The sequence below is a fragment of the Indicator indicator genome, chromosome 9, assembly GCF_027791375.1.
Source record: "Indicator indicator isolate 239-I01 chromosome 9, UM_Iind_1.1, whole genome shotgun sequence".
Classification (NCBI taxonomy): domain Eukaryota; kingdom Metazoa; phylum Chordata; class Aves; order Piciformes; family Indicatoridae; genus Indicator; species Indicator indicator.
In genome coordinates this window covers 18,541,109-18,559,947 of record NC_072018.1, presented here as the reverse complement: position 1 = coordinate 18,559,947, position 18,839 = coordinate 18,541,109, and the positions used below count along the sequence as shown (strand labels likewise).

General features: G+C 40.1%; 1 protein-coding gene across 6 annotated transcripts in view; it reads left to right on the top strand.

Annotated features, from left to right (window-relative positions):
- DST (dystonin) overlaps positions 1-18,839 on the top strand; it is a 292,306-nt gene that overhangs the window by 209,303 nt on the left and 64,164 nt on the right. For all 6 annotated transcript variants that reach the window (XM_054383861.1, XM_054383860.1, XM_054383865.1 and 3 more), the window contains 6 exons: positions 399-598; positions 2,006-2,501; positions 3,448-4,922; positions 14,948-15,106; positions 16,244-16,414; positions 17,989-18,155. In XM_054383861.1, coding sequence (XP_054239836.1) covers positions 399-598; positions 2,006-2,501; positions 3,448-4,922; positions 14,948-15,106; positions 16,244-16,414; positions 17,989-18,155 — 2,668 coding nt within the window. The remainder of the gene's footprint in view (positions 1-398; positions 599-2,005; positions 2,502-3,447; positions 4,923-14,947; positions 15,107-16,243; positions 16,415-17,988; positions 18,156-18,839) is intronic.

Sequence of the window (18,839 nt, the reverse complement as noted above, 5' to 3'; positions counted from 1 at the left end):
GTGGAAAAGACCACAGGTTAGCCTAGGTGTGAGCCTAAGCTCACACAGTACTTTTGAAATACCTATGCGCAGAAATATTCTTGCTGCCATTATGGTTTAGATGTCTAAATGAGGCAGTTAATCCCCTCGTTTGAAAGAGATGTTCTCTTTCAGAGGGCTGGTCAGTGTAGCAGCCTAAATTGGGACTTCTGCATGTGTTGTGCTGTAATGCAGACCTTCATTGAAGCATATATGGATCTGTTAAAAGATGCATTTGCTGAGTCACTGCAATAAAGCATCTGGAGTTAATCAGCAAGAAGTCCCATTAGAGAGCTCTGTTTATGTTTCATACATAGTCTGTAGTCTCACAACCCATCTGCTAGAACGTGCATGTGATGTGGTAACATTATCATTGTTAGATTCTAAATGGAAAGAACTCAATCAAGTTACATCTGAGAGACAGCAAAAACTGGAGGAATCTTCAAATTACCTGACCCAGTTCCAGACAGCAGAAGCTCAGCTAAAGCACTGGCTTGTAGAAAAGGAGCTAATGGTCAGCGTGCTGGGACCACTATCAATTGATCCTAATATGCTGAATACGCAAAAGCAACAAGTTCAGGTGAGTAGCACCAACACACATTACTGATTTAAGTTTCTTTGGCTTTTTTGCTATTAGCAAAGTACTATTTTCCATCTGGACTGAGTACAGCCATGATTAGCATGAGCCATCACAGTTGTTTATCAGCAACTATCAGCAAGCTGAAGTCATACTTGACTACAGTAATTACAAGATAAAATTATTGTTAAGAATGATCAGAACAGCTAAATGAAAAAGACACTGAGGAGATACTGATGCTCTGATACATGTTTTGGTTTCAGTTATGCTGTGGTTTCTCTGTAGTAAAGAATTGTTCCTTTGAAGTTTTGTAAATTTGAGTGTGTGTGTAACATTTTATGATTGGTCTTCATATACAGTCTATGCTGTAGAACTAACTTGTTGAAATTTTATTCACTTGACTGTGCCAGTAGCTAATAAAATGATGAAGTTAAGTGAAATGCAGTACTGTGAATAGATAGGGTTCCAAGAATGTGAAAGACAAAAGAGAAAATGAAAAAGTGGAGTAGTTTACTTATAGAAATACAGCTAACTACAAATAAAGAAAAGTTAAACCAGACAATTGCAGAAACCAGACATTTTAATTTCAAACATTTCTATTGCTGCCAATCATTTTAAACTGTGATGAGAAATAACTTTATTTTGCAAAATATTATTAAAACTGGCATGTCAATATTGATTAAAATCAAGTTTAAAACATGAACTGTGTTCTAATACTATGTGAAAATTATGTCATACTGGTTTGTAAGTGCTTCAGAAATCTAGACAGCGGCTGTTACTCTAAGACTATCATGTATCAATTAACAGCCCTTAAAAGTCAACCTAACTAACATAAAAATAAAAGGTTTGCAGTGTTGTGTAAAGTAAAACCATTGTATTTGTCCCTTCTTCTGAAAGCACTGTCACACACTGTCAGAAACTGGGAACCAGTGATGTAAACTTCAGAGGTCTTACAGCACACATTTTGTGAATTATCCAAATATCCTCAGTGCTATAACAACACTTTGCAATGTTATGTCAGAATAAGCTTTCTTTGAAGTTCTGTCTTAAGACAAATATTGAAACCGTCGAAGAAAGAAGACACTGCTTGACACTAACCAGCAATTATTTGACTTGGTACAGTAACCTAATTACAGTAGTACTAGAGTAGAATTCATTCTTTACTTCTATCTACTGATTGAATTTCTGTTAGATGATGTGTAAATTAACCTCAATTTTTAGGATTCTTTGATGTAAGCACTTGGAAACAACTCAGTTTATCTGTAAAAGATGCAATTATCTCACCAGCTTTTAAAGGCTGATTACTCAGTAAGAGCTTGGCTACAACAAATTGTACATGATATTTGTCAGAAGCACTTTCCTTCTTTTTTTCGTGAGGTGAGTGCTTGTTAAATTTTTCTTTCTTCACAGATTCTGCTCAAGGAGTTTGACACCAGAAAGCCTCAATATGAGCAATTAACTATGGCTGGTGAAGGGATTCTGAAGAGACCTGGTGAACATCCACCCTCTCATAAAATTGTAAAAGAGCAACTGGCAGCTGTGGCACAAAAATGGGACAGTCTAACTGGCCAACTGAGGAACAGATGTGACAGAATCGACCAAGCCATTCTGAAAAGCACAGAGTATCAAAGTCTGCTCAGAACTTTGTCTGATAAGCTAAGTGCCTTGGATAGCAAACTGAGCAGCAGTCTGGCTGTGAGTACACAACCTGATGCTATGAAACAACAACTGGAAATTGCTAGAGAAATGAAGGAGGAAGTAGAACAGGAAATGAAGAATATAAATGCAGCTCGAACTCTTTGTGAAGAGCTCTCAACACTGGTTGGAGAAGAGTATTTGAAAGCAGAACTTACAAGACAGTTAGATGGCATCTTAAAATTGTTTAAGGATATTGAGCAAAAATCAGGTTGGTATTTATTTAAGGAAAATTAGTAATGACATCATAGTATATTGTCTTTATCAAGATGTTGAGTGACCTGAGCCCAATGCCAGCTCTCTATCCAGTCCAACCCCCAAGCAGTTGCACATTGGAATTTAGGAGAGTCCTCATACCTTGAAAACATAAAAACTTTACTTGGGGTCTCTAGTTTGGGAGATGATTTGAAGCACAATAGCAGGGCTGCTTTTCTTATCTCTTCCTTCAGGTGCATCTTCACTAAATGAGAATACCAAAAAAGGATGCTGTTCATTGAGCTACCTAACTGCATAGACGCAGAGTGTTATGGCAAAATTGTAATTTTTAGGCAAGCAACAGTTAATGGCTTGGTGAAACACAGTGGTAATTGTATAAAGCTGACTATGACAGAAGGAGGATGATAATGTGCAGCCTTCCTTTACTCTGTGAAAAACAGAACTGAGCAAGTAATACGCTGCAAGTAGTATCACACTTTGCTCTCTGTAGCAGCCTCGATTTTAGCTTTTTTATTTCCTCTGGTCACAAGGAACTTCAAAGAATCTCCCTAACAATACACATTGCCTGCAGACCATGAGTTAGATGATACTAGTCTAGATTACTTAATATTCTCTGGGCTTATACTTCAGATGACCATGAACCACATCTGTGAGGTTTTTACCCCCTAAATCTGCCTGAATGGCATGCGTGTAGACACACATTGCCTAAGCTCAGTTCATTTGATTCATGTCCAGATGCCTTCACTGCTCTGCTGTAGTACAGACACAAGTCTATACCTTGTAAGAAACTTGGTTGTCTTCCAGTTGAACACAACCCAGTAAGGACTAGCTTTCCTTACATTAGTGATCATTCACAAACAAATCAATATTAATTATTATTTCTTCACTGAATTCGAGCAGGTTCTGATAATGAACCTCTATTCTTGTCTTCTCTTTTGTAGATAACCATGTTCAGCAACTTCAGTCAGCATATGCCACTTCTCATCAGTTCCAGCAAATGTCTAAGGACTTTCAGGCCTGGCTAGGCAAAAAGAAAGAAGAGCTGAACCAGGCTCATCCCGTATCAGCCAAACTTGATGTCTTGCAGTCACTAATTGAAGAACAGAAAGATTTTAAGGAGACCATGGCTGAGCAGTTGGGTTCATATGAAAGAATTGTTGCAGAAGGAGAAAGTATATTACAGAAGACTCAAGGAGCTGATAAAGCAGCATTACAATCCCAACTTGCCACACTCAGAAGTAACTGGGATGAAATTAATAAAAAGGTAAAAGAAAGGCAAGATAAATTAACAGATTGTCTGGAGAAAGCCCTCAAATACAAGCAGCATGTGGAAAATCTAAAGCCATGGATAGAGAAGTGCCAAAACAACCTGTGTGAATTAAAAGTTGGCATAAACCCTGTTGAAATAGAGAATTCTATTGTTCAGGTGAGGGCCTGGCAGAAGGACCTGGATAAACACCATGGGATGGTGGAACTATTAAATAGTACTGCTGAAAGTTTGCTCAGTGCAAGTCAAACAGATAAAGAAACTGTTCAAGAAGAAACTAAGCTGCTGAATCAGAAAGTGAATGTTGTCACAGAGCAACTACATAAGAAGAAGGAGTTTTTGGAAAATATGTCACAAAGGCTGAAAGAGTTTCAGGAATCATCCAGGGAAACTGAAAAACAGCTTAAAATTGCCAAAGAGCATCTAGAAGCTCACGACTCACTCGGACCTCAGTCATTTAGTAGCAAACACCTGACGATGATGCAGGCCCAGCAGAAAGCCTTGCAGGCATTAAAGCCTCATGTTGATTTAGCAAAAAAACTTGCCCAAGACCTGGTGGTAGAAGCGTCTGATTCAGCAGGTGTTTCTGACCTTTTGCTCCAAGCTGAATCTTTAGAGCAAGAATACAGTGCAGTGAACCAGAAAGTTGAAGATAGGTGCTCATTCTTAGAGACAAAACTTCAGGGAATCGGCCATTTCCAAAACAGCATCCGAGAGATGTTCTCTCAGTTTGCAGAGTTTGATGATGAACTTGACAGCATGGCTGCAGTTGGAAGAGATCTCAAGGTACTGCAATCACAGAGAGAGGACATAAAAAGTTTCCTGAAAAAGCTGGAGGATCTTATAATGAATAATGAAAATGCTAATAAAAATTGTAAAATGATGCTAGCCACAGAGGCTGAAGCTTCTCCTGATCTTGCTGGTATAAAAAGAGACTTGGAAGCTTTAAATAAACAATGCAACAAGCTGCTAGACAGAGCAAAAGCCAGGGAAGATCAAGTGGAGGGTGCTATTAGTCGTGTTGAGGAGTTTTACAGTAAGCTAAAAGAATTTTCCAGTTTGCTTGGGAGAGCTGAAGAGCATGAGGAGTCACAAGGTCCTGTTGGAATGGAAACAGAGACTATTAATCAGCAGCTGAATACATTCAAGGTAGGAAGATTTCCTTCTTACTGCTACACAGTATTTGGCCACAGTTCATTTTTTTAAGTACCACTGGAAAAGGGGCTGGTTAAATGCAGACTTTGGAATCTTGTTTCACAGCACTCAGTCCTACCTGTATGCTTTTTATCTGTTTAAAACTGGGTATATTCTCATGGTCCAGAGAAGCTTTCCTTTGCTGTGGCTTGGCAGACATGGGTAACTTAGCAGCCCAGCTCACAGCTTCTGTACCCTAGTTCCCTCTTCTCTCTTCACTATCTTGTTTCCTTACACAATCTGTCCATTTTCATTTTGGGGAACTTTATATTGTCTCTATTCTGATGTCCATGTATTATGCAAACTTTATTATTCACTCTGGTGAGAATTTTGGGCTCCAGTGTTACCAGTCCATATTCACCTTGTTCATCTGAGTAGTTTTAAGTTTTTTTTCCACATGGTTGCAGACTTCAGCAGCTTTAGGTTTAAGACTTTACCTTTTGTCATTTTCTGTTCTGGTACACTGATCATTTTTACTTCACTGAATCCCACCCTTATGTAGAAATATGCTAGTAAGAAGAAATCAGGTAAAATAATCCCCTGTTCTATACTGGGATTTTACTGTAGCATCCTTGTAAAAAATGCACTTTAAATCTGTGCATAGCTTTTTTAATATGCCAGTTGGCAATCCTTGTCCAGCTCAAAAAAAATGTTATAGTGATAATGTTAATTACTGAAATTAATCGTAGATAATTGCTTGTTTTAGATTACAATAAACAAATTTCAGTGCTTGCTGGAAAGCCCCATCAATTCTACACATGTAGAATTCTACACAGTGTTTGAAAAAGATCATCAGTCTCCTAATGGCTTTGTAGGAGCACTGTGAATATCCTGTGCTGCTTTGGTTTCATTTCCATCTAGCATTGATGAAAAAGTTTTTATGACTTGTACAGTGGTTCACAGCAAACCATAAAAGTAACTCTTCCCAACGGGTTTTGTAACTGCTATTCAAATGGTGGCCTTGAAAAGAAGTCATAACCTATTCAGTCCAGCAGAGGGCGCGTTTTGCCTGTTCAGACCAAACGCAGTTAGAAAGGCACTTACCACTGCAGACATAAAACTTGGAATGCGATGTGCAAGTTTAAATTTGGATGGTCTTTCAGAATGCGTAAATAGAAACAAAGGTTGTGAACAAATAGTTACTTTATGAGGAGATTCCATCAGACAGGAAGGATTAACATTGTATGCCAGTCTGTCCTAACATGTCTCTCTCAATTTAAAAGAAAAACAAATGGCTTTCCTTTGTATATGGTTAGTAAAACACTCTGGCTATCAGAAAACAGCAAAAGCTCCTGCTGTGATTGCTCTTGCACTAACTGTACAGGATTTCAGTTGCACAGTTTGTTATTTCTGATTTTGCCACATTTCTTGCATTTTGATACATGAGGTGCAGCTTCAAGACTTTGTTACTATATACCTCTTTTTTTTGTTGTTTGGTTGGTTGTTTTTTTCTATGAAGAATAAGGCTTTTAGGAGGATGCAGCTTGATGAGCAGACAGTAGAAGAATCCAGCTGCTGTGCATTGTCCTAGTATTGTGCTTGGTTAGAGCATTGGACAAGACAGAGCAGTTGTACAACTCAGGAATGAGAGCCTTCTCTGATTTATGCAGACTGTCTCTGTGGGGAGGTAGTGTGCCTGCAACTAAAGAGCTTTTATGACAAAAAGACCAAAAAACCTGGAGAGGCATAATGGAGAACAGTGATAGTAGCAGGTTTATATCCAGAAGGCTACCCCAGGATTGTATTTATATTAGATATTTATAATCCTGGAAATACGTTTTGCTTGAAGCAACTGTTTTAGGCCAATGCTTCTGCTTATGAGTGAAAACACAGTGCCATTAAACACGAGGTGAAAAGCAATGGAAAGGTGAAGGGACTGTTTAACAAAGTGAGGAGCAAATATTGGAATAAAGAAGCAGAGTGGGAAGCCTTTGAAGAAAGGAAATAGACTAGGATAGGAAATTTTATTTGGTGATGGTGGTAGGTAGCAAAGGGATACTGACAGTAGACGGATCAGCATCAATGATTACTTGCTTAATACTCAGTGTGAGTTCTACTGGGGCACAGAAGAATTACAATAGGTAATGTACTTCTTCATACTCTTTACTCCTCAAGAGAGCAATTGTACCTGAGGCAGTCAAATGTAGGGAGGCTGGCTCCCACAAATCCTGCTCCACTCATGGTGTATTTGCACGTACGCAAACACACACAGCCTGAAAATGTGGCTGTGGCCACAAACCCACAGTCTTAACTTCTTATGGCTTTAGCTTCTGTGATCAAGGACAATCAACTTCTATTCCACAAGAGTAAATAAAAATAGTTTTTCTTTGGTAGATAGATTTATTCACATAAAATCTTAACTCTCTTCAGGGAAGGATCTCATGTAATGGGCCAGAGGAGGATTTTGTGGTTTGACCAATTTTTATGTACAAAGAGTTAGATCTTTGTGCATCTTCTTGGCATGACAGTAAAATGCATAATTATTTTTACAAAATAAACAAGCTTTGAGATGTATTTAATTTTATATATATATATATATACACACACATAGTTGCTTCATTTATATTCCTTCTTTGTAATCTTATTCCAGTAAGTATAGAGTGTTAAATTGAAAGTACTTATTGTCAGTGTTAAACTATATCTGTTTTACAATGCAGATATAAAATATGCTTTCTGTAAATTAAAATCTCCAATGGAGTTCATTTGAAAAGAGAACCATGCCTCCTACTTCACAAAGTACTCCAGGAAGAGTACAATCAAATGAAGAATTTGTCTCTAATATGAATCACACAAAATTAATTACTAATTAACTTGGCTTTGTTAGACCTTTTTTTCTTGAGAGCCTGAATGCAATGCATAGGTTGGTGCTAAAAGGAAAATTAGTAAGTTAGGTCTGTTGAGGCATACTGAGTCTACCACCATCTTTCAAAAGCAAAAGACAAAGGAATTGTGCAAAAGGGCTGAACCGAATGCCCTGGGTTTGAATAACCATGCAGTGCTAGAATGTTTGTGGTAGGAGCAGTATTTGCAGCTAGGTTCTCTCTGAAATAGAGAAAGAAAAACCCCAGATTAATTATTTTACTTCATGAAACCTTTTCATTGTTCTTTGTACTGCTATTAGAAGGCATTATTGTTAGTAAAAGTGTCACGGCAGTGTTACAGCTTTCATCAGTAAGTGGTTCATTTGATTTTTGTTTTTACTTTTGGGACAAAAGGAGATAATAGTCATTAGAAGTTGCTTTCTAATTAGACTTTATAGGAATTTTTAGCAAGCCTGGAGTATTCCTGCCAATGAGCTTGAACTAAGATTGTAACTGGCTTATGTTATAGAATCATGGAATCTTTTAAGTTGGAAAAGACCTTTAAGACCATCAGGTTCAATAGTTAAACTAGCATGGCCAAGTCCACCTCTAAACCATGCCCCTAAGTGCCACATCTATACATCTTTTGTTAGTTGTGTAGAGGCTGTCCTGTCCTCTGATTTTCACTTTGAAGGCAGATAATGCTGAAAGAACAATCAGAGGTTTATGTTCAGTAAGAAACTAGAAGTGTTGCGTTTCCCTAAGCACTGATTTACAAACCTTGTAATAAGATACTAATCCTCCTTGGGATTTACTACAGTTAGGGTCTGTGTTGAAAAGCAGGTGAAATAGCAACCTTTTAAACTGTTTTTGAGGTGTTGTGTTTCAAAGTGGCTGATGCATCATATGAAAGTCTTCAGTAGATACAGTGCAGAATGTTAAAATATTTTTCAAATGTTAATCATTTTGTCGTAGAACACATACAGACTAATTTCAGTCATATAGTTCCCTTATAAAATGGTGCAGCACTCTGAATTCACTAAGGCATATGAGTATTCAGTAAGGCATATGAGTGTTCAGTAAGGCTTGTGAGTGTTTTCTCTGAGAATAACCATGGATGACAGGACCTCAAAAAATGCTCTTCTCATCTTTACCATTATAGTATATAGTCTCAACTGGAGAATCGAAAGGTGAGTATCCATTTGGCATAATTTTCATGTTATAGCTGCTCACCAGACAGGAGGAAGAGAGGATTTGTGTTATAGCTGCTCACCAGACAGGAGGAAGAGAGGATTTGTCTGGTGTGGCTTTAGTATTTTGATATGTATCTGGTTATGTATCAAGTAAATCAATAAACACAAAGTGTGGTGTGTTTGTATTTCTTGCATACAGTGTATCCTGCTCACTGCTTAACATGGAAAGCTCTAGCTGATTGCAGTTAATGCCTTATGTTAAGTTTTAGCACTAAGCACCATATGCTCTCCTTAAACCGGTCTGAATTGTCACTGTAACTGATGGCTGCTGTCACAGGAGCAGTGCTGGTCTCTGGTCATTAGGGGTATGGTTTCTACGGGAGCTTGGTTATGACAGCTTCTCCTGTACTCTTGGTGAATTGCCTGTGAGTCTCCCAACCCTTCACCTACATAATTATGAGCTAGAAGTGTAGGTGCAAAGTGTTAAACAGTATTTGAAAGATGTAAATGAGCAAAGCCTGAATCTTTGTCCTGTTAGGCTGGTTTTGTGCCACTTCAAGTCCCATAAATAAAAGTTTTCCAAATATAGATATTTTCCCAAAATTCCAGTGTTTCTTTCGTTGGGAGTAGGGTGGCTTGGTTGGTGCTGCCACGTTCGTTGGATGGCAGTCTCCTCTCCACTGCCGGTCGGACGCCACCACCCTCAGTTGTTGCCTCAGAGCCATGAACGAGACGGGAGAGAATCAGAGCTGAAATGAAAGTCTTTCTTTGCCGGTCAAGTGGAGTAATATGTAACTTTTCCCAAGACCTAATCACTAGAACCGAGCTTGGGCAGGGGTTTTTTGTTTTGTTTTGTTTTTAATGTAATACACAGATAAAGTTTCAATTTAACTTTCGTGTGGAAGTGACCGGTTACAAGACGACTTCATTAGACTGGGCGGTGGGGTGGCTGAGAGCAACTCGGCTGGTTACTGGGATCTCCCTCAGGAAAGTGAGCTGGTAGGAGCGGTGCCGGCTCACCTTACAGAGCCGCGCCCTCCTTCCCTGCTGGGCCGGGCATCCCCGGCTCGGGGGCAGCGTGCGGCCTCAACTGCCTCCTCCGGCGCTAAGGAGCAAGCGGGCTGAGGCGTGCGGCTTGATGTCACCGCCGGACGGGCGGCGAGGCCTCCCGCCGTATAGCCCCCCGCCGCCGCGGCTCAGCCCGCCCCATGCCATCGGCACCAGGATGAACGAGAAGTGAAGGCGCGGAGAACTGAGAAGATAAGGAGGCGGCGGGGAGGGGGTACAGCCCCCAGAGCGGCGCTGCGGGCGCGGGTGGGCCGGTAGCAGATGTTGCCTGAAGAGCGAAACGGGGCGTTCCTTGCAGAGCAGCGCTGGGCGGGCGTCGCCGGCCCGCGGGAGAGCGAACGGTGCGAGCTGCAAAGCCGGACGGCCTCGCCGGGCGGTACGCGCCGGCGCTTGCGGGACGGGGGGGTGGTGGCCTTCCCTCCCTCGCCTCCTTCGCAGCTGCGCTTCGGAAATGAAGAGGAAGGAGAGAGGACAGCCCGCTCTCTGCAGCGTATAGCCGGGACCTGCTGTTTGTAAACCTGCCGTGCCTTCGGAGGGATACGCCGCGCTTGTTCTACTCTGGGGTTGCCTTAAACAGTTCTCCAGGATGGTATTAGAAAAGCCAGCCTAAAACATTTGTTTTCCGACTGTCTGCTAGAAGGATGCATTGGCTTGGCCACTGGAAAGTGATGAGGCACTTGTGGAGGCACCAGAGGCAAGCCTAGTACAAGAGGAGGATAAGCTGCCTTTCGGATCAAGGCTATTTATAACTACTGCCAAAAAAGTAAAGGGCTGGTTTATTATTCTTACTGTTCTGGATTTAACCTATTTCCCCTCCCCAAGATTTGCTCCGTGCCTTTGTCTGCGTCTTAGCCACTGTGGATTCTATCTTTTTAAGCTGCCGCACCATGTTTTATTTATAAAGGAGATGGAACTCTGCAAACCAGTTAAATGGATTACAGTTAAGCAGTTACCTACAGAAGATAATGTGCTGCCTTCTCTAATGCTTTTTCACTTGGAAGGCTTATTCGGGAGATTTCAGATACAAATTCTGACCTGGAAAAAAGATATGAAGCCTTCTGTGAAGTGTTTGAAATACTTAAGCCACTGCTGGGCTTTGTTACACTTTTCCTGTGACATTGGGAGGATTCTGTTACTTTCTTACTGAAGCACTTTATATTTAGAGGCAGGGGGAACCTCACATCCAGGTAAAGTTGCATTAAAACTGATGCACTAATTATGAATGATCTCAGCCACCTCATAAGTTATGATGTATATTTTGTATCTATGCATCTTATGCTAAGGGCAAGTTTACTATAATTATTCAGAGTGCTAGTGTTTTTTAATGTTTCCCCTATATCTATGAAAACGGAGGTATAGTGGTGCACTTGTGCAAATACTTTAAGGATGGGGAAGCCACTTAGCAGGCCAGACTGTCTGCGTCAGAACCCTCCGTGTGTTAGCAAAGGGGAAGAAGATGAAGATCTAAATATTGAAGACTGCTACGTTCCCCAGAGGTCTATCTATGATACTGTACGGCTGAATGAACAGATTGATTCGGGCTCCAAGGGCAGCCTCTCCTCGAGGCATTTCACAGATCGGACCTTACCCTACAGCCATAGAACCCTGGACATCAGCACTTTGTGCTCCAATGGTGCCCTTACTTCTTCCAGTGTTTTTGAGCTCCGAAGCCGTGAAGCTAGCAGGTTAGATGAAAAAATGATCTTTGATGCTCTCAAACTTAACAGTGATATAATTCGGACAGCTGGATTACCCAAAGCCAGGTCTCACACAGAAAAGAAGGAGCACAGGCGATCGTGGAGAATGTTTGTTCCACCCAACTTTTCAGATTACACAAATAAAAGTGAATGCTCCTTTAATGAAACTGCTGATCTGTCAGATACAGCTAGATCGGGCAAATGCAAATGGGGTACCAATTCTCTTACCTCAGAAGAGGATGATTCTGGTTTATGCAGCCCTCCAACAGAAAGGGAAGAAAAACAAGATACACTGTTAGCAGGGGAGCAAGCTCAAGTACAAAGCTTATCTTCTGCAGAGGATATCCAAGCAGTAGGTCAGTTCAGAACATACTTCCCAGCAACTTGCAGAGAGCAGCAGACCCCACTGCTTGCAAGCGTTAGTGTCCCTGTCAAAGAAAGCTGCAGATCGACATTGCATGACACTTTCCCCTCTGGAAAAGTAAAACAGAGCCATGCACAGACATGTGAGAGTGATCAGGAAGAAATGGGAGGGAAATATTCTCACTTACAAGGCTTCAAAGAGCGAGCTATCTCACACAAAATTCCTCTTCAAAGTGATGGAAGAACTGTTTCCCTGAACAAAAATGATGTGCAAAATGCATACGAAGTTAATGAAAAACCAGAAGTCACAACAGTAGAGGAGGATTATGCAGATGCGGCATCTTCTCATGTAGATGTTTATTTTGTGAACATTGCTGTAAATACTAGTGACTTGGATTTAGCAAAATATGAGATTTTGTCTGATACAGAGGAATCCAGTATAGCACATACAGGCTCAAACGAAATGGAGTTTTCTGTTCAACAGCTTGAATTAGATAGTACTCTAAACTGTCCAAAAGCTTTTCCAGGGAGAAGTAAAGGCAATATCTGGACTACTGGCATCCAAGAAACCTTAGATACAGTCTGCAATGGCTTATTGTCTAACAAGGTAATTAAAAAGACTACCACAATCCATAGATTTGTGAAGTAGTTGTAATGCAGCCTTAAAGATACTTTTTCAAAGCTTTCTTTAAGTTTGTTCAGTTTGCAAAAATGTTATTTTTAAAATGAATTTGGCAGATGTAGTAATCGGTGTCTTTTGCGTAGCACACACAGGATATCTAAAATAGACAAGTGTAGAAAATGAGTTGGGGCACATTCTGAGAGAAATGGTTACTTCCAGCTGTGGGGAGGGGGGTGGGTGGGTGGGTAGGGTTACTTATTGACCAGTTGGTACCTGTTATTCCTGATGTGGAAGTGCCTCTTCCATACCCGGTGTTGGAAGTGTTCTGTGTTGGGACGGTGTGGTTACAGACAGTGCCATTCAAGGGCAACTACAGCCCGTGTGCTCAGCGCTGCCTTAGTCACTAAGGTATAAGCAGTAGTATCAGATCGTTGTGGTTTCCAAAGCATGCAGATTAAAGGCTCACCGCCTCTTCTGAAAGCTGCCTTCGGCATTTGCATGCCAGAAAGCAGATCTGACGTTGCAGTAGTAGTATTTTACAAGTGCAGGGTCTTGCAGCACTTTGCAAGTGGTGGATGAGGTAAGAAGTGAAGCTTTGTAATAAGGAAAGGGTGTTTCTTTGGTCTGTAATTTTTTTCTTCCCACTCTGGTTGAAATCTGAGATACTTCAAACTTGGTTGCTGAGTTGTTCTGGTAAACTTTGGCCTTAGCAATAATTGTAATTTATTTTAAGCTTCTCTCTGCAAAGAAGGCACACGATTTTAAAGGGCAGATTTATGGAGATCAGTCCTTAAAAGCAGGACATTGTTCTCAAAAGATGAGACTTTATGGCACATAAAAGAAGAATTTGTTATTGGTTCTGTGTGGAAATATTTTTCTGCCTCCTCTACCCTACAGTCCAGAAAAACACGAGTGTTTTCCTTTTTCAGGGAGCAGCCAGCTGGTTTCACCCTCTCTGTTTTCATGTAACCACAGTCCAGTTTTCAGGGGGGTTTGTCTGTAGGAACAAATTTCGTAGGGGTGCTTAATTTATTTCAGCTCTCATGTTTAGGGTAGTTGATCTAGCTTCTAGATTGATTTGTCAAGCTGGTGGAAGTGTGCTTTGCCACCTGAGGTCTGCTGCTTTAAAAGCAATCACTTGCCACACTGTTTGGTGTAAAGGAGAGTCACTGTTATGTTCAGTGATCTTTGCTTTTCAGGATGCTGAGAAAGGTTACTTTGAATGCACAAAGTGTACACCAAAATTGTTGCTGAATGCTGCTATAGAAATAGAAGGATTTAGGGTCAGAAGTTGAGCATTCTTTAGCATTGTTTATTCATTGGTTATTTTTCACTGGCCTGTGTAATTAATTCAGGGGCTCCAGGCCATTTTCTGATCTCATTGACACTGGTGTCAGTGCAGCCTGATGCAGCTGAATACAAATGGAGATTTACATTGCTGTTGCTAATGGTAATAATCTGGCTCTGAAAAAGCTTAAATACCTGAAAGTGTGAAATAACGCAAACAGAAAACTGCTCAAACTGCTGTTTAGGTATGAACAAAGCCCTGGTAATATGCAAGAATATCCTTCTGAATGAAACCCCATTAGCCTATGGTGTCTGCTGGGATACTGTTTTAGCAGCATCAGTAGTGCCTCCTCCTCACCTGTTACCGTTCTGTTCTTTTAAAAACTTCCTTAAAACATCTTTTCCTTTTCTGTTTCTTTAACTTAAAACCTTTGCCTTTGTCCTAATTTAGGGAAAAATGCTCAGTTGTCTCTCTTGGTGTATGTTTGTTTGTTTATTTGAGGAAAACTTAACAGTTCTTCTCTGCCATTTTTTGGTAGATTTTGTAGATACATAATAAAACAGATGAAATCTTTTTTAGAACTCATTAGCCCCCCCACACTCCCTGCACCCTTATTTAAAGTTCTTTCTTCCCTGCCCCAGCACACACCCCAAATTTTCCCTGCTTCTCTCTCCTTCTCCCTTTCTGTCCTGTCTCAAATTACTCATGGAAACTTACATTATTTTTCCTCTATGGTGTATTGCAGTTACTCAGGCTAGATTTGGTCTGTTCTGTTTAGATTTACTGATTTTTTTTTTTTCTTTTTTTAGGAAGGTGCTGATGAGAAGTGATTTCTTCTAGACACTAATTTTCAGCAATTTTTTTTGTTGTATAGAGTGATGTGAACACCAAGTACATTTCATGTCAGAAGATGCAATGTTTCATGCATGTCTTGAATTTCAACTGCAGGTATTCCAGAAAGAAGAAATTGAACCACTGCAGGTAAAACAACAGGAGGTAAATTGGTTGGGTCAAGGCCTTATTCAAAGTGCTGCAAAAACCAACACAGAAAACCTGGAACATGACCTTGAAGATGTCAACACCCGATGGAAGACTCTTAATAAGAAGGTTATTATTTTGTAAAATATTCTACCTTTGTTGTGTTGTGTTTTTTGATTATTTCTTGCTGACATCTTTCAAAATACAGGAAATTAAATATTCACTAAGAATATGAATTATATTACTTTATATAATCACTTTGTTAGTAAGTCTAAGATTCATATCACTGGTAGCAGAGAGTATTACTATCATTTATAAGACTTTGTGAAACTTTCTGTAGGTCTGTCCTGGAGTTTTATTCAGGAAAGACTCCTCTAGGACAATGTGTTCCTTCTTGGTTAAGGAGATCAGGCAAGTTTGATAATCCAAAGAGATTTTAGTTGTGACACATTAATGGGAAGGGTAGTTATGTCATTTGGAGCCAGCCACTTTGGAGTAGTTGTTTTTCTTTGTTCACACATTTTCACTCTGTTGTAGTTGTTCATATCCACTGTTGTACCTGCACAGTGCACAGGCCGGCGATACAGGCCAGTTTTGTGTGGCTAGTAGCACATTTCCTTTGTAACACCTTAAGAATTGTATTGCTTGAGACATTGGAAGGTACCACTGCTTTGGAAAAGTGGCTGCAGATGATGTTTTTCTGTGCTTCAGAAGAGTCCTTTTCCAACAGTAGCTGCTGTTGGAAAATGTAAAGGGTGGGAAGCAGAAACAGGACTCATTTTCCTCTGCTCTGTCTTCCTGAAAGAGTGGCACAGCAGAACCACGGACACCTGTGGTTCACTTATTTGCCTTCTCGTTTCATATTTCTTTTCCCTTTGAAAGGATTATTGCCCTTTATTAAGAGTTGCTACTTTGGGTTCCTGGCTCAATCTTTCTGTAAGGAAAATAGACCGTCTGAAACAAAAACATTCTGTCAGCATACTTCATAATACTGTAACTAAATAAAACAGGATTATGTCTTGTAAGGAACTACCAGGGCAGTCTGGTTTACTGAGTCATCGTCTTCTTTCCATTTTTTATCTGTAGCCCCCAAGAGATTAACATGAAATTGTGCCATACTGCTGTTACGAATAGCTAAGAAAGTGAGATTATTTGTTAGTGATATTGCCAGATGTTCTACAGATTTGGGCTACTTGTTTTACAGAAATAAAAAAATGAGTATATCCTAATCCTCTGGTTTTGGTTTGGTTTTTGTTTTTTTTTCAGGTTGCCCAGCGTGCTGCACAATTGCAGGAAGCCCTCCTTCACTGTGGAAGATTTCAGGATGCTCTTGAATCTCTGCTTAGCTGGCTCATTGATACAGAAGACCTTGTGGCTAATCAGAAACCACCATCTGCTGAATTCAAAGTTGTGAAGGCCCAAATACAAGAACAGAAAGTAAGTTAAATGCGTTCAGAATGTCTCTCTTTCCAGTGGATCGATTAGAACAAATTCCTAGCCTTCAACAAAGCATAAAGTCTGTTCAGGAGTTTTATGTTCCACTGAAGTGTGCTGAGGTGTTTAAAGCAGTTGTCTGTTCAATAGTCAAGAGCCTGTCCAGTACTGGAAGAAGTGGCCAGTTCTGGAGAAGAGAAAGCTCTGAGGAGACCTTATTGTGGCCTTGCAGTATCTTAAAGGGGCCTACAAGAAACCTGGTGAGGGACTTTTTAGGATGTCAGGTAATGATAGGAGTAGGGGGAATGGGAAAAAAGTAGAAATGGGTAGACTCAGATTGGATGTTAGGAAGAAGTTTTTCACCATGAGGGTGGTGAGACACTGGAACAGGTTGCCCAGGGAGGTGGTAGAAGCCTCATCCCTGGAGGTTTTTAAGGCCAGGCTGGATGTGGCTCTGGGCAACCTGATCTACTGTGAGGTGTTCCTGCGCATGGCAGGGAGGTTGGAACTAGATGATCCTTCATGTCCCTTCCAACCCTAACATTCTATGATTCTGTAAGTGCTCCCCTTCTGGGATATAAGACAAAGAGTGACACTGTGTGGTCTCTTTGGAATTATGACCACTATCTGGAAAGGGTTGTTAAAGATCCATTGGAAAAAGAGAAGACATAAAATCCAGTGCTTTATCATTTGGAAAGTAGGAAACAGAAACTTTTATTGTAATAATTCAAAAGTAACATTGCAGATTATGGACTTAAATACTTGGCTCTCAATCCTGACTGTGATATGATCATTGTTGGTAATTAGTTGGAATGCTGTCTAGAAGTGGCCTGTGCTAATGTAGAAGCACTATGAAGGGTTGTCAGCTTTTTGGTGCAATTTTTCTATTCTGTTTTAGAAAAACCAACCATAATGGAGCTCATGAAACGTGCAGTTGGATTGTGTGGGCCACTGCCACTTGGAGATTTAATTAAAAGTTAAGGTCAATAACAGTCATGATGTTGGGATAGCCACAGAGGCAAAATGTTAACGTTACCAAAAGCAACTGGGGAATGGAGGAAGGGAGGATCTTAAAGGTGTGTTTTGTTTGTCATGGGAAAGTTAGTTTTCTAGACTAGATCAGTGAAGTCTATTCTATCTCAAAGATATAGCTATCTTTATATAGATATATAGATATATCTATTTTCCTCTATATGTATCAGAATTATCTTTGTGTTGCCAAATCTAGAAAGGCGTACAGCGTGTTGCACTCAATGATATTAAATAGAACTTTTTTTTCTCTCCGGGCTCCTATGCATCTTTACTCTATAAAAAACAAGGAGGTTATTTGGGCTTGGTCAAACTGCTGTTCACAACAAAACAACTAAGAAAATAAAATGAGCATGTATTGGGGTGACACAGGTTTGTGTGTTGTACGCTTGTGTCTGTTTTGATTAGCATTGTTCACACTTTCATCACAATACAGGCATTACTTTTTCTGCATTAACAGGTTTTCAAGAAGTCTAGCTCCTTTTGTTTTACACTTGTGTTATTGCAGTGTTTCTTTATAACCTGGTGCTTGATTACTTTTTCTGTAGCTTCTTCAGAAGTTGCTGGATGACCGCAAACCTACTGTTGAGGTAATCAAGCGTGAAGGAGAGAACATTGCAGAGTCAGCAGAACCTGCTGATAAAGTGAAAATCTTGAAACAGTTGAGTTTCCTGGATAGTCGATGGGATGCATTGCTCAGTAAAGCTGAAACAAGGTATTTGAAATTCTTTTACAGTTGTGATAAATGTAGACATAGCATGTGACATGCTATTAGAGGTAGCATGTGGAACTGTAGTGTGAAATCTTGAAAGTACTGTCATCCTTGTTACTACATTACCTTTTTTTGCCCTCATCTTGATATAATAGGTCCTCTGAAGAAAAAGCACAGAAGTGGCTTGAACAGACCAAAAGCTTTTAAAAGAAGTTTAGCCTAAGATGTTACAGTCTGCTACGATTAACTGCAATTGTCTTGTGAATATTTTCTCTTTGTTAGTTCAGTAGAATGCAGGTTTCCTGATGGAAGAACCTGTTTTGCTTGCAGTCAAGTGCAAATTTTACGTGTAATAAATAATAATGGTAGTCTCTTGGAACACCCAAAATCTTGACAAAGAGGGAGGCTCTGAGCATTTCATCCCCTTTTCTGTTTGCTGTCATCTATATCATTAGTTTCTACAACATAGAGATCCTCATACTGTCAATGTTGACTGTTGACGTTCTGAGCACCCTTAGTACTCAAGAAAAGGGATCATTGAAGTATGTAGATATATTCTAGAGAACACACCATGTCTTAATGATATTACAGTTCGATTCAAGTTCCAATTAAAAAAACCAAAACACCACAACAAGAACAACAAAAAACCCCCAACAAGCTATGCACACAGTATCTAGGTGTACACAC